The 16,426-nt window shown below is 44.4% G+C and overlaps 1 protein-coding gene across 2 annotated transcripts in view; it reads left to right on the top strand.

Moving 5' to 3' along the window:
• The window catches only part of PLEKHH2 (pleckstrin homology, MyTH4 and FERM domain containing H2), a 165,360-nt gene that overhangs the window by 74,270 nt on the left and 74,664 nt on the right, over positions 1–16,426 (top strand). For both annotated transcript variants that reach the window (XM_040430337.1, XM_040430338.1), the window contains exon 3: positions 1,255–1,317. In XM_040430337.1, the coding sequence (XP_040286271.1) occupies positions 1,255–1,317 (63 nt within the window). The remainder of the gene's footprint in view (positions 1–1,254; positions 1,318–16,426) is intronic.

Here is a 16,426-nt window from a genome sequence, read left to right as displayed (position 1 = left end):
TCTCCTTTGCCCTGCGCAAAATCGCGCAGGGCAAAGGCATTTTTTGGAGTTCCAGTGACGTATCGGGGCTCTCCATGTGGCTGTCAGGAACCCCGATGACGTCACCGGCACTGATGGGTGTGATTTAGCACTGCCCTAGCCAGTAAAACTGCTAGGGCAGAGCTAAAGCCCGCCCATTAGAGCCGGTGACGTCACCGAACACACTGCCGGGCGGAAGTTTCTGCCCGGCAGTGTGTTATTGAAAACAAAAGAGCCCGAGTCTGAGATGCTCCGATGCTAGCCTCAGGGGCGCTGCCTGGGTGAAAAAAAGGGTATGTCCGGGTTCAGCTCTGAACCCAGACAATCCCTTTAATTGGATGATTGACCGGATCTTTACCCAGGCCAATAATCAACAACGAGCGTTCTTACGATCATTCGTTCCCAATAATCTTCCCCATGACTGGCCTGTGTAAAGGGGCTTAGCCATTTAGACCACATATATAGCCGTATAGAGTTTGAACTAGAACATTTTAAAAACTACGATCTATCACAACCTTGGGAAACCATCCTCAGCTATATGTAAGGGATCAAGAACACGGAAAAGCCACGAGCACTGACCTTGTGCGGGGACATGGAGTCCATATGGGTCTGTATTATGGACTCATAGGCACTCTGTATGCTTTCATATTGTACTTCTCTGGGACACTGTATTTTACCCAAGTAGCATTGCTGTATTATGGTCTTTTAGGCACTCCGTGGTCGTCTAGGCGAGAATATTCATCATTCAATGGAGCATGGCATTATATTTTTTCTCACATTCTAAATATGAGGCTATTAGAAAAAAAAACTCTGTGTGCTCCCATATAAATTTGGGGGCACAGTATGGAACCCGAGCTATCGGTGTGCACCATGTTCTGGATCCCCATAGGTCCACACTGCACCTAAGCTAATAACCTGGCGGTCTTGTTTCCCCCTCTTCCCCCTCATAGTAGTGACTCACCCTGTTCTTTTGGACATTTGCTGAAACATTTTGATCTGACATTCAGGTCATTTCGGCTTACGATTCGTGACAGGTGCATGAACCGCAAATTGCAGGCCGTCATATCATAACCTTTCATGCATGGCAGGTAACAGACGGAGGCTTTCATCTAATATAGAAGACGATGGATAATGTCACCATCCATTACTGGGACTTCAAAGCCAATTTATAGAAATCATTATTAAATAATCAACACTTTATCCCCTTTATAACACTGTTTTTGTTTTTTTGTGCAGATGCAGCAGCTGGAAAGACAAGTTATTGATGCGAACCGTCAAGCGGAACAAGCGTACGAGCAGGTAATTGTGAACTAAGGCTTGGGTCGGCTGCCATTGCTTTAAACTGGAAAATGTTATAGAGGAAAAGCCTTTGTCGAGATTGCTGGTGAAGTGACTGTTTACACATCGGTTATTAGTTTTAAAGGGAGTCTGTCAGCAGTTTGGACCAGGCTAAACTGCTGACAGCACTAGATGGGGGCTGGGGAGAGCAGTAGAAACATGCCTATTGTGTAGCTTTTCTCATCAGGAGCAATGTGAATATGAAGTTTTATTTTCTCAGATTTTGCTATTTCAAGCGCCCGGGAGGTGTAGCTTCACTGTGAAGTGTTCTCTGCATTGAGCTGCTGCAGCCCCTCCCCTCTGCTTTGAGTGACAGCTGTAGCATCCAACTTGAGACCACCACAGCTGTCACTCAGAGCAGTGGAGAGGAGCTGTCAGCATGATCAACTCAATTAAACAAGACATATAGCATGGTTTAGCATGCTGATAAAAATAATGCGCTGATTATGACTATTCATTGCCCCTTTGCTTAGAATGTATTCATATGCAAATTACCTTACAGGAGCACCGAAAGGCTGGCCAGAGCCCTTAGACCACCAGCTTGTTAAACTCCTTCAGATTTAGTCCCTCCCCTGTCACTGCCGGCCCTGTGAGAGATCTGAGGAGATCAAATAGACTTGCTGCACGTGAGTCTATCTGACATTGTCACAGGGTCCCTCTCCTGGCAAATGGCGCCCTTGTGCTTTCTTTTCTAAAAAAAACTCTCTTCTGCTGAAATAAATTATGACGTTGGTAATAGAGAGTTGCTGGCCATTAAATTGGCTTTTGAAGAGTGGCGCCATTGGTTGGAAGGAGCGATCCATCCCTATACTGTAATTAATCGGCAAAGGGTCTTAATCCAAGGCAGGCCAGATGGTCATTATTTTTTACCAGATTTAATTTTGTGGTCACTTATAGCCCTGGGGTCAAAAACATCAGGGCGGATGCTTTGTCGCGTAGCTTCCCTGGGGGAAAAGGGGAGATTCTCAGGAACCTGCTCCGATTTTGTCTGATGGGGAGGTGGTGTCAGCTCTGTATCCTAAACTTGAGGCTGAGGTGTTGAATGCTCAAGGTGAGGCACCTGATTCCTGTCCCCCAGTGAGGTTATTTGTTCCTTCTGGGCTTCGGTGCAAAGTGTTTAAGGAACATCATGACACCGTCCTTGCAAGACACCCTGGGAGTAGATCCACGGTGGATCTTATTTCCCAGAGATTCTGGTGGCCAGGGTTACGTAAAAGTGTGCAGGGCTATGTGGCAGCTTGTAAGACCTACGCACGTGCCAAGGTGACTTATACTCGGCCTTCAGGATCTCTTCTTCCTTTGTCCATCCCGTCCTTGGACGCATTTGTCCATGGACTTCATCACTGATCTTCCTAGTTCTTCTAGGAAGACGGTGATTTTGGTGGTGGTGGATTGTTTCAGTAAGATGCCGCATTTTATACCTTTATCAGCTTTGCCTAATGCCAAAACTCTCGCACAAGTGTTTATTGATAACATTGTGAAATTACATGGCATTCCCTCTGATATGGTGTCGGATAGGGGGACACAATTTGTTTCCAGGTTCTGGAGGGCATTCTGTTCTCTTCTGGAAGTTCAGTTGTCCTTCTCTTCGGCTTTCCATCCCCAGTCGAACGGACAAACTGAACACACTATCCAGAACCTGGAGACTTATTTGAGGTGTTTTGTCTCCGAGATTCAGGAGGAGTGGTCTTCATTTTTGTCTTTGGCCGAGTTTGCTTTAAATAACCGTAGACAGGAGTCCACTGATAAGTCATTATTTTTTGGTGCATATGAGTTTCACCCTCAGGTTGGTACTTTTTCGGGGACTGAGTCCTCTGGTATACCAGAAGAGGAAAGATTCTCTTCCTCTTTGTCATCTATCTGGCGGAAGATTCAAACCAATTAGAAAAAAATGGGCGAAAGATATAAACGTATGTCTGACAAGAAACGTATGTCTGTGGGTGATTTGGTGTGGTTGTCCACTAAGAACATTAGGTTGAAGGTACCCTCCTGGAAGTTGGGCCCAAGATTTATTGGTCCTTACAAAATCTCTGCCATTGTTAATCCTGTTGCATTTCGTCTCAAACTTCCGCAGACTTGGAAGAATCAAAATGTGTTCCACAGGTCGTTGATGAAAAACTATGTCGAACCTGCTGAACTATCTCCCTTGCCACCTCCTCCTGTCTTGGTGGATGGTAATCTGTAGTTTGAAATCTCCAGAATAATTAACTCAAGTGTTCTTCGGGGGTCCCTTCAGTACCTCGTACATTGGAAGGGTTACGGTCCAGAGGAAAGAACGTAGGTTCCAGCGACTGATATCAGTGCCAGTCGCTTTCCTAAGGCCTTTCACAGGGCCCACCCAGATAAGGTCGGGTCTGGGTGCCCGGAGGTCTTCATTTTTGTCTTTGGCCGAGTTTGCTTTAAATAACCGTAGACAGGAGTCCACTGATAAGTCATTATTTTTTGGTGCATATGAGTTTCACCCTCAGGTTGGTACTTTTTCGGGGACTGAGTCCTCTGGTATACCAGAAGAGGAAAGATTCTCTTCCTCTTTGTCATCTATCTGGCGGAAGATTCAAACCAATTAGAAAAAAATGGGCGAAAGATATAAACGTATGTCTGACAAGAAACGTATGTCTGTGGGTGATTTGGTGTGGTTGTCCACTAAGAACATTAGGTTGAAGGTACCCTCCTGGAAGTTGGGCCCAAGATTTATTGGTCCTTACAAAATCTCTGCCATTGTTAATCCTGTTGCATTTCGTCTCAAACTTCCGCAGACTTGGAAGAATCAAAATGTGTTCCACAGGTCGTTGATGAAAAACTATGTCGAACCTGCTGAACTATCTCCCTTGCCACCTCCTCCTGTCTTGGTGGATGGTAATCTGTAGTTTGAAATCTCCAGAATAATTAACTCAAGTGTTCTTCGGGGGTCCCTTCAGTACCTCGTACATTGGAAGGGTTACGGTCCAGAGGAAAGAACGTTAGTTCCAGCGACTGATATCAGTGCCAGTCGCTTTCCTAAGGCCTTTCACAGGGCCCACCCAGATAAGGTCGGGTCTGGGTGCCCGGAGGTCACCCGTAGAAGGGGGGGTACTGTCACTGCCGACCCTGTGAGAGATTTGAGGAGATCAGATAGACTTGCTGCACGTTAGTCTATCTGACAGGCTCTAGGTGTTTCCTTTCAGTTTGTTGTTGTGGGTGGGATCCCACCTCTCCACAGGTTCGGTTCGTTTGCTGGTTAGAGGCTCTATTTTAGTCTGCCTCTGACTTCTCACCATGCGGTTGATAGTTCCTTCTGGAGTTCCTGCTGGATGTTTGTGGATCCCTTGTTCTTCACTCTTCCCAAGCTAAGTTCCGCTTTTGCTCTGTGTTGTTTGTGTCAGTCTACGTCTCAGGGAGACGCTGGCCCCTTCACTGTGGAAGGTACCGGCAGTCTCATTCCCCGTTCCCTAATATAGGGTTTGCTACAGTATTAGCAGGGTATAGGTACGAGTGTACGTGTTCGTCCACCAACAGGGCTTGCACATACTGTCAGGAGTCAGGGAGAGACACAGGGATTGCTAGGAGGTAACCATCTCTCCCTCACTAGCTTCTAGGCCTAGACTGTTATCCTATGGTGTCTGTCTGGTGTACCTGTTATTCACATTACCCCGGGACATCCCCCTTCTCCTGGATTTACAGAGCTAAACAGAGCCCAGTCTTCTTGCTCTTTCACTGTGACTTCCAGTCTCTGTACATGCGCAGTGGATGTAAAGAGCAGCTGGAGATTCACTGCGCAAAAACCAAGACCGGTAGCCATTGTGGAGGTGCAAGAAGTCTGAGCTAAAGGCAATGTTTAGCCCTGTCAATCCAGGGGAAGAGACTAAAGCTGAAGGGGTGTAGCAAACTGGTGCCCTAAGGGCTCTGGCAAGCCCTTCGGTGCTCCAGTAAGGTCATTTGCTTTCACAGTGAAACTCCACTGGCAGAATAAAACATCATATTCACACTATTCATGTTGAGAAAAGGCCAGCAAAAGGTATGTATGTACTGTTCCTCCTGGCCGGCCCCTACCTGGTGCTGTTAGCAGTTTTGAATGGTCAGAACCGCCTTTAACACCAGATATTTAATATATTTACAGTCTTTGTATTAAAATTACAAATTTCCATACTGCATTTTTTTTTTACCACTAGGTGAGGTTTAGGTTGTTTTTATTTATTTTTTAAATACACATCTTATAGTTATTGCACTGCATTGTCATGATACCTTTAGTAGTTATCCACAGTGCACATTGATCTTTATGCTTAGAATGAGTGACCGGTGCCAGAGAGTGCACAGTAAAAGCTGTGAGGCTAAGACGAGTTGTAATACATGCAATATTTATTAATCGCATGCACAGTTTTTTGGAGTGTATATTTTATGGATATGTACACCAGCCATAAAGTGTTCTAAGGAAAAGAGGTGCCTCATAAATGGGACTAACACATCTTTGGTTGATTTAGGGTCTGGCTTTATTTCTCATGTTTCCTTTTTAATACGTCTCATTTTTCAGTTTCTTACATAATGTGTATTTCATCCTTCTACAATATCTTAAAGGCGTTCTCCTCTTTTGCAAGACAATTTTGTTAGAAGGGTCCCTTGTAGATAAGTTGACCCTCAGCGATCATTTGTTAACTGTGGGGGAACCTGGATCCGCAAAACACATACGGACGTCTGAATGGAGCCTTACAGGGGGGTGATCACCCCATATAGACTCCCTGATCACCCCCCTGTCATTGATCACCCCCCTGTATGGCTCCATTCAGACGTCCGTATGTGTTTTGCGGATCCACGGATCCGCAAAACACGGACACCGCGGATTCGCAAAACACGGACACCGGCAATGTGCTTTCCGCATTTTGCAGATCCGCACATTGCCAGAACTATATAGAAAATGCCTTTTCTTGTCCGCAGTGTTCGCCCGATCAGGCCTGATCTTGTGCGCACACTTGCGTTCAGTCCGCCCCACCGCAGTGACAGAATTTTTTTTTTCTGATCACTGCAAAAACACCGTAAAATCGCTGCGGCGCTATAAAAAGATCACTTTTGAGGGGCATGGCGAGTTCATAGAAGATTTTTTTTTTTTTTGTCACAAGTTAGCGGAAATATTTTTTTATTTTTTATTTATTTATTTTTACTTACAAAGTCTCATATTCCACTAACTTGTGACAAAAAATAAAATCTCACATGAACTCACCATACCCCTCACGGAATCCAAATGCGTAAAATTTTTTAGACATTTATATTCCAGACTTCTTCTCACGCTTTAGGGCCCCTAAAATGCCAGGGCAGTATAAATACCCCACAAGTGACCCCATTTCGGAAAAAGAAGACACCCCCAGGTATTCGCTGAGGGGCATATTGAGTCCATGAAAGATTGAACTTTTTGTCACAAGTTAGCGGAAAGGGAGACTTTGTGAGAAAAAAATAAAAATCAATTTCCGCTAACTTGTGCCAAAAAAAAAAAAAACTTCTATGAACTCGCCATGCCCCTCACGGAATACCGTGGGGTGTCTTCTTTCCAAAATGGGGTCACATATGGGGTATTTATACTGCCCTGGCATTTTAGGGGCCCTAAAGCGTGAGAAGAAGTCTGGAATCCAAATGTCTAAAAATGCCCTCCTAAAAGGAATTTGGGCCCCTTTGCGCTCCTAGGCTGCAAAAAAGTGTCACACATGTGGTATCGCCGTACTCAGGAGAAGTAGGGCAATGCGTTTTGGGGTGTCTTTTTACATATACCCATGCTGGGTGAGAGAAATATCTCTCTAAAATGACAACTTTGTATAAAAAAATGGGAAAAGTTGACTTTTACAGAGATATTTCTCTCACCCAGTATGGGTATATGTAAAAATACACCCCAAAACACATTGCCCTACTTCTCCTGAGTATGGCGATACCACATGTGTGACACTTTTTTGCAGCCTAGGTGGGCAAAGGGGCCCACATTCCAAAGAGCACCTTTAGGATTTCACAGGACATTTTTTACACATTTAAATTTCAAACTAGTTCATGGAAGTTTTTATTTTTTGTCACAAGTTAGTGGAATATGAGACTTTGTAAGAAAAAATAAAAAAATCATCATTTTCCACTAACTTGTGACAAAAAATAAAAAGTTCTATGAACTCACTATGCCCATCAGCGAATACCTTAGGGTGTGTACTTTCTGAAATGGGGTCATTTGTGGGGTTTTTCTACTGTCTGGGCATTGTAGAACCTCAGGAAACATGGCAGGTGCTCAGAAAGTCAGAGCTGCTTCAAAATGCGGAAATTCAAATTTTTGTACCATAGTTTGTAAACGCTATAACTTTTACCCAAACCAATAAATATACACTTATTGCATTTTATTTTTATCAAAGACATGTAGAACAATAAATTTAGAGAAAAATGTATAGAAATGTATTTAAAGAGGAAAAAAAATTACAACTGAAAGTGAAAATGTCATTTTTTTGCAAAAATTTCGGTAAATTTCGATTAATAACAAAAAAAGTAAAAATGTAAAAGTAAAACCGTGAAAGTAGTGTAGTGCAGAATTGTAAAAAGTGGTCTGGTCATTAAGGGGGTTTAAGCTAGGGGAGCTGAGGTGGTTAAACAAGACTTTCATTTTCAGAAGATCTTGAGGGCTTCAAAGTTATCTATGAAGAACAAGGGTCAATCAGCTCCCTATTCACAAGGCTGAAGAAAAACGGCCTTCAAAAACTGTTAAACTGTCAGTTTTTCATGGATGTTTTTTTATCAGATGCCTTACTGAAAAACAGCCATTAAAAGAGTTTTTCTGAGACTTTAATACTGATGACCTATCCTATGGATAGGTCATCAGTATCTGATCGGTGGGGGTTTTATTACCAGGACCCCTGCAGATCAGCTGCTTGAGAAGGCAGTGGTGCTCCTGAGTGCCACAGCCTTCTCTCTGCTCACCAAGCACAGCGCCGTATGTTTGATAGTGACTGTGCTTGGTATTGCAGCTCAGCAGCATTGCTTCAATGGGGCTGAGCTGCACCTAGGCCACGTGACTGATGAACATGACCTGGGATGGCCATACTGTGAGAAGGCTACAGCTCTACTGTGAGTGCCTGTGCCTTCTCAAACAGCTGATTGGCAGGGGTCCCAGGTGTCAGACCACCACCCATCAGATACTGATGACCCATCCAGAGGAATGTATGGTATGGATGCTGTCGGACAGTAAAAATGGACAGTAAAAATGGACAAAAAAACGCACGTATGACTATACCCATATATTGTCCTTGTTCTGGATAACGTGTGACCGACATTAAACGATTGTCCGTCACTTGTGAATAAGGCCTAACATACTTCTTTTCATCTTTTCACCTATTATTCTAACCATGCAAAAAAAATATTGTCTGGTGATGCCAAACTGAGGATATTTTTCATGTTTTTATATTACTCATTTCATAGTTCAAATTATAACTCCTCATTTCCATTGAGATTGTTGTTTATGTTCCGATTACAGCGACACGATGATGCGTGACCCACTTTATTCTCAAAAATGTGCAACAGGCTCTTCTTCTGGAAAATGTTGGTTCATTTGATGTAAGCGCCAAGGCTCTGCCAGACAAAAAGTCGTCAGCTTGTAAAATCAACGTGGAAAAATACACGCCCTTATAAAAGGGAATTCAAATAAGCTCTTATGGTTTCCAGGGGAGTTGCAGCAAACATTTTCTTGTGTAGCTGAGATGCTATGGTGATTGGCTGCCGTGGTGGAGCAATGTTGTCACATCAGTCACCAATGGGTTGCAGTTACAATAGTGAATAGCTGTTTATTAAAGGGGGATTCTCATCTGGGACATTGATGGCATATCGCTATGATATCAATGTTAGACAGGTGCAGGTCCCACCTCTAAAAAAGACCCCTGAAGTGAACAGAGAGCAGCCGCGCATACGCGACCACCCTCCGTTCGCGCTTTGGGAGTTCCGAAATTAGCTGAGCGCTTGTTTTGGCTATTTCCGGCAGTCCCAGAGCGGTGAATGGAAAGCGCGCTACATGATGTGCCCCTCTTCACTTCAGGGCCTCGTTCTCTAAATAGGAGCATGTCTCAGAGGTGGGACCCACACCCATCTGACATTGATATCCTAGCTATATGGCACCAATGTCCAAGATGGGACAACTCCTTGGGTTGTGCAAGAATGGGGGATGGGGGTGGTTTTGGCAAACTCCCCCACTTGGCTGGACCTGTAAAGGGAATCTTACTTACCTGTTTCCCGGTGCTGGCTCCTCACTCCTTCTCTTCCAGGCCTGGGCTGCTCTGTCGGGCTTCCTTGCTGAAAACTTCCAGTTTGACATTGCCGCAGCCATACCTGCATTTATGCTGTATTTTCTTTTAGCAAAGGTAAAATACACAGCGTGTGTAAATGTAACTGTCGTTTCGGTTTATATAGTGTAGGGATCGGGATGTTACACATTCTTGTAATGTGTTTCTTTGTACTAGAAAGAATGAACAGTCTTTGCACCAAAGCTCTAACTGAACGTTGCTAAGGAGAGTCTGTCTTCAGTCTTCAGTTCTACTGAAGACTCCTCTGTGTAACAAGACAGATAGGCAAGATGGTGGGTGGTGGTAGTTAGGGCACATGTCCATAGTCAGGGGCTGGGGTAGTGACAAGAGGCAGCCTGGAAGCCTCTGTAAGTTACACACAGACGTCTTCAGCGCTCAGTATAACTGAAGACTGAAGACTGACTCACCTTAGTAACACTCAGTTAGGGCTTTACACCCTGTTTTCTAGTACAAAGCAGCATCTTTCCGTAATAAAATATAATACAAACATGTTTAACAACCCTGTTCCTATGCTGTACTAAAAATAAACCGAGATGACAGTTACACTTTAAATTACATTAAAGGGAACCTGTCACCTGGATTTTTGGTATAGAGCTGAGGACATGGGTTGCTAGATCGCCGCTAGCACATCCGCAATACCCGGTTCCCATAGCTCTGTGTGCTTTTATTGTGTAAAAAAAACGATTTGATACATATGAAAATTAACCTGAGATGTGTACTGTCCCTGAGATGAGTCCAGCATGAAGGAGCCCAGCACCGCCCCGCATCCTCCGAATCTCCTCCTTGCTCCCCGACGTCAGAAAGCTAGAGCGCCGTAATCTCGCGATACATTGTTTCAGCTCCTGTCTGGTATAGACTTACATTAGAGCTTCAATGATAGTCAATGGCAATAACACAGCAGGTTTCCCTTTAATGTCATTTTATTTCGTAATGAATGTAATTTAGTTTTGCTGTGTGTGATTTCCCCCCCCCCCCCCCCCCCCCCCCATTTTGCTGGAAGAAATCCCAGCATAAATGTAGGCAAGTTGTTGCAAAAATACAAAACCTGCATACCTTTTTGGTGCATTTTTTTGCTGCACCAAAAACCCAGCACAGCTGCAACATGTGGCAGCACCCTGACTGTAAAACAGTAGCTTAGCGTTCCCAGTCCTTGGTCATTATTAGATGCAGAGCGGAGGATTTCCTCTGGTTATATTGCTGTAGCAGCTAATTAAAGTCTAGGGCTTAACAGTAATTAGTAATCTAAAATATAGTAATTAGACCTCAGTTAACCACCATGCTAATAACTTGTGTTCTTCCAGTGTTTATCTTCCTGCACAGACGAGAAGTCAGTAGATGTGATAGATTGCATGTAGGGTACAATATTACAGTCAAGCTGAAATGTATGCCCCTATAGGGATGCAGTCATTACATTGAGTGATATAAGTGACTTTTTCTTTAAAGAGGACCCGTCCCCTCTCCTGACATGTCTGTTTTGGTAACGACCTTCATTCCCCATGTAATAACAATTCTGGAGCATCTATTCTTAAGACTCTATGTTGTGCCATTCCAATGCACAGCTGTATTATCTGGGCATTGTATGGTGGTATCTTATTATGTGTGATCTGTATGGCTGTATTATGTTGGCTTTAATTGTCGTTACCATGTGAGGTTTGAGCAACAATATTATATGGCTGTATAAAGAAAACTTTGCATGGCAGTATTATTTAGGCTGTGTATGGCAGTTTTATTTTTGCATTGTATAGAGGTATTATTTGAGTATTGTTTGGTAGCATTATTTTACTAATGAGCCTGACCCCTCTTCTACAATGGTACACTAAGAGGCACATTTATTAAACTGGTGTTGGTTTCACCGAAGTTATAAAGGGGCACCAGCCTCTTCATAACTTCAGCGCATCCAGCGCCGCTTCTAAATATAAGCCAGCTTCCGAGCTGTGTTACATTTAGACAATTTTCGACACCTAAAACAGGCGTAGAGAATAATGAATGAGCCCGTCCCTTTTTCCATCCACGCCACACCCACAATTTTAGACCTGTCGTGAGCAGGGCGAAGTCACAGATAGAGGCACAACTAACCGTTTCGCTACCATCTGCGCCTGAAATACGCCTAATTTAGGCGTATTTCAGAATAGTAAATGACCCCCTAAAAGTACATTATGTACATACATTATGCTGTATATATTCCACTTAACCACTTTTTTCCTAGAATCTAATATTTTCACCTATCCAAATGTGAAAAGTGACTGTTGGGGGTCCCGACAGAGATTGCATGGAGATGCACACTGATGCTCCATTGAATCTCTATGGGACTGAAGGAGATAGCTATTTCTGTGAATCCCAGAGACTTTGTATGGAGTGGCAGTGCAAATTCTCATCTGCCACTCCAAACAATTTTTTGGGAATGATGGAGATAGCCAAGTACAGCGTTCAGCTACTGTATCTTTGTCAGTCCCATAAACATTGAATGGAGCATCAGACGACATAAAACCTCCATTCTCATGACTGTGGGACCCCGGTAATCAGACACTTGTTGCAGTACCCCAGAGCAGGAGGTACTTGAAAATGCTTTTGTTCATTTATGTTATGTAATTTTATGTTCTGTATACCCAATATGGTAATATATTGGAGTGACAGAGTTAACCAACTCTGGCACAGCCCCTAGGGAAGCTGAGTTGTGGACTGTTAGCTCCACCCCTAGCTCAGTCTAGTCTAGGAGAGTCTAGTGTTAGCAGGGAAGGAGAGAGGAGGCAAAGTCCATGTGTTCCACTCCTCAGTACTAGGCCTCAAGCTACAGAGACTAACCATCACTGGAAGATGTACCAAGAGAGAACCATCTTTATATGGAAATACTCCTGGAGAGAGAGAGAAAGGAAATTCCAGAATCTGTAATGGCAGAGAAAACAGACTCAGTAAGGTACACTGCTATCCAAGGCTACAGACATTACTGCTGTGAGGGGTATACTGCTAAGACACCATCCACATTTAGACACAACCTGGTTGCTCGTTTACCTAAATCTGGATGCCGCAGTAGCGTATTACAGCTGGAAGCTAAACGCGCCCTATACCCATTCAAAACCATCTGGGGGAAGATGTGCACTGTACATTGTGTAACTGTGTTCTGACACTATTGAAAACAATACAACCCTTATTTTGCAGTACAGTAAAAGTGAAATGTGGACTGGTTACTGACTCCTACACCATACGCCGGCCGCTGCACTATATACGCCCTGCCTTGTGCAGTGGCCGGGTTTGGGGTGGCCCCAACGCTACGCTGGGTCCCCCTGACACCGTCGAGGTGTCACCATGTGTTGCTGCTCTCCGGAAGCGATGGTAAGGTGTGGTGCACCCCAATGGGAAATAAGTCCAGAGTCATGGTCTGCAATAAACCAGGGTGCTTCTTTACTGGAGGAATTCAGGTGCAAAACAATACAGGTGAGGCATAGGACTGGCTTCTCCAGTCTCCTCACTGGCAGAAGAAGAGTTTGTTGCTGAGGAAAGGCCTGAGCTACAGTAGCTGTCCCTCTTTCTCTTCAGAAGGCTGGTACCCTGGTCCAAGGCTGGTGATCCAGGGTCTGTGGCATAGCAGCCCCATCTCAGCGTCTTCTTCTGGTCACTCAGTAGTCTGGCAGAGTCTGCTCTTCCAAGCACTGTTCCCTAACTGCAGCACAATAGAGGCTCTGACTGCTCTCCTTATATACAGTTTTTGCTAGACTAGACCCTTCTAGTGGGAGGGGTGGAGTGGAGAAACTCAGCAGAAACAGATACATTGTTTCATCTCCCGTCTGGTATAGACTTACATTAGAGCTTCAATGATAGTCAATGGCAATAACACAGCAGGTTTTCCAGACAAAAACAAGTTTCCAGACATAACAACATAGCTTAAACCAGACATTTAACCCTTTGTACCCCGGGCCATTTTTCACCTTCCTGCCCAGGCCATTTTTTGCAAATCTGACATGTGTCACTTTATGTGGTAATAACTTTGGAACACTTTTACTTATCCAGGCCATTCTGAGAATGTTTTCTCGTGACACATTGTACTTCACGACAGTGATAAATTTAAGTCAATATATTTTTCCTTTATTTATAAAAAATCCCAAATTTAACAAAATTTGGAAAAATTCCCAATTTTCAAAATTTTAATTTCTCTACTTTTAAGACAGATATTAATGCCTCATAAAATAGTGATCAGTCATCATTCCCCATATGTCTGCTTTATGTTGGGCTCAAATTGTGAAAGAGCGGTTCAGGGAGCATAAGACATAATTTTCACACATGGATTGGCCACCACAGAGTCTAGACCTTAACCCCATTGAGAATCTTTGGGATGTGCTGGAGAAGGCTTTGCGCAGCAGTCAGACTCTACCTGTCACGGATGAAGTTTGCAGATAGCTGGAACTAATAAATAAACGAGCGACTGGCTTGATCCTAAACTAAGGAGCTTATAGGTGAGCCCTATAAAACCCTAAGAGCTCTCCCTGACTGCTTTGCACATGCAAGGGTCTCGATGGTAGACGATTGCATGCCCTCGTACCTAAGCCTGTGTGACACCTGAAAACCCTATAATAGTGAGGGGACACGACCACCGGCTCCCTGCACTTAATACGGACGGAGTCAGGGTCCCCTAGAATCAAGCCAGAAAGGAAACACAATAAAGTAAAGGACTTATCTGAGCAAACAGCAGAAGCAGCCTCCAGCAGTGAACACTTCATCCAGGAAGTAGTATAAACCGCAAAGTGAAGCAGTATGGGAGGGAATATAAAGGAAGACGATTAGTCTAAATAAGTGACACCTGGCAGAAGGAAAAGAGATGAGAAAGTGAAACCAAAACAAATAACATCATACAAGTGGTAGAGAAGAACGTCTGGCAGACCTTCTCACAGAACTGGTGGTGACAGTACCACTCCCTCTACGAGTGGACTCTGGACACTCAGAGCCCACCTTCTCAGGATGAGACCTATGGAAAGCCCTGATGAGACGAGTGGCCTTAATGTCCGTCACTGGGACCCACATCCTCTCCTCAGGACCATAACCCTTCCAATGAACGAGGTACTGAAGTGAACCGCGTATAATGCGAGAATCCACAATCCTAGAGACCTGAAATTCAAGATTACCATCAACAATAATCGGAGGAGGAGGCAAAGAGGAGGGTACAGTGGGTTGGACATAAGGTTTTAATAGGGACTTGTGAAAAACATTATGGATCTTCCAAGTCTGAGGAAGATCAAGACGGAAGGCAACGGGATTGATGACGGACAAGATCTTGTAAGGCCCAATAAACTTAGGACCCAACTTCCAGGATGGAACCTTAAGTTTGATATTCTTTGTAGACAACCACACCAGATCACCCACATTCAGGTCCGGACCAGGCACACATCTCTTATCCGCCACACGCTTATATCTCTCACTCATCCTCTTCAGATTACCCTGAATCTTTTGCCAAATAAATGACAAAGACAAGGAAAATCTCTCCTCATCAGGTAAACCAGAAGACCCCTCTCCAGAGAATGTCCTAAACTGCGGATGAAACCCATATGCACCAAAAAATTGTGACTTATCAGAGGACTCCTGGCGACGGTTATTTAAAGCAAACTCAGCAAGGGACAAAAAAGAATACCAATCCTCCTGATTTTCTGCCACAAAACAGCGCAGATATGTCTAAAGATTCTGATTGACGCGTTCGGTCTGACCATTCGACTGCGGGTGAAAAGCAGAAGAGAACGACAACCGAACCCCCAAGCAAGAACAGAAGGCCTTACAGAATCTGGAAACAAATTGTGTGCCCCTATCAGAAATGATGTCTGAAGGGATGACATGCAATTTAACAATATGATCAACAAACGCTTGCGCCAGCGTCTTAGCATTGGGTAACCCAGGAAAGGGAATGAAATGTGCCATTTTGCTAAAACGGTCCACTACCACCAGAATCACAGTCTTCCCAGAGGAATGAGGCAGGTCCGTAATGAAGTCCATGGACAGATGCGTCCAAGGACAAGAAGGAATGGGTAACGGGAGGAGAGAACCCGAATGAGGGACCTTGTCACGAGCGCAGGTCTCGCAGGCTGCCACAAAACCCTCAACCATCTTACGAAGAGCCGGCCACCAGAATCTCCGAGCAATGAGATCCACTGTGGCTCTACTCCCCGGGTGCCCAGCAAGGACAGTATCGTGGTGCTCCTTAAAAACCTTGTGTCGTAAAGCGAGAGGCACAAACAACCTCCCAGGAGGACAAAGATCAGGAGCCTCTGCCTGCGCTGCCTGAACCTTTGCCTCCAAATCAGGATAAAGAGCAGAGACGACCACCCCTTCAGCCAAAATGGGACTCGGGTCTTCAAAGTTCCCCCCTCCCGGAAAACAACGTGACAGGGCATCAGCCTTCACATTTTTAACCCCAGGGCGAAACGTAACAACAAAATTAAACCTAGAAAAGAACAAAGACCATCTGGCCTGTCTCGAGTTCAGACGCTTGGCCGTTTCCAAGTAGGCCAGATTCTTATTGTCGGTAAACACAGTAATAGGGTGTCTGGCTCCCTCTAACCAATGGCGCCATTCCTCAAAAGCTAATTTAATGGCAAACAACTCCCTATCTCCCACATGGTCATTCCTCTCTGCAGAGTTTCCTTGAGAAAAAGGCACACGGTCGCCATTTGGCAGGAGAGGGACCCTGAGATAAGACCGCACCCACACCCACCTCAGAAGCATCCACCTCAACAATAAAAGGTAGAGAGACATCAGGTTGTACCAAAATGGGAGCGGAAGCAAAACTCTCTTTAATACTAGAAAAGGCT

Source organism: Bufo bufo, chromosome 4 (genome assembly GCF_905171765.1).
Source record: "Bufo bufo chromosome 4, aBufBuf1.1, whole genome shotgun sequence".
NCBI lineage: Eukaryota > Metazoa > Chordata > Amphibia > Anura > Bufonidae > Bufo > Bufo bufo.
The sequence above is the reverse complement of the archived record's forward strand: the minus strand, read 5'-3'. Positions and strand labels throughout refer to the sequence as shown.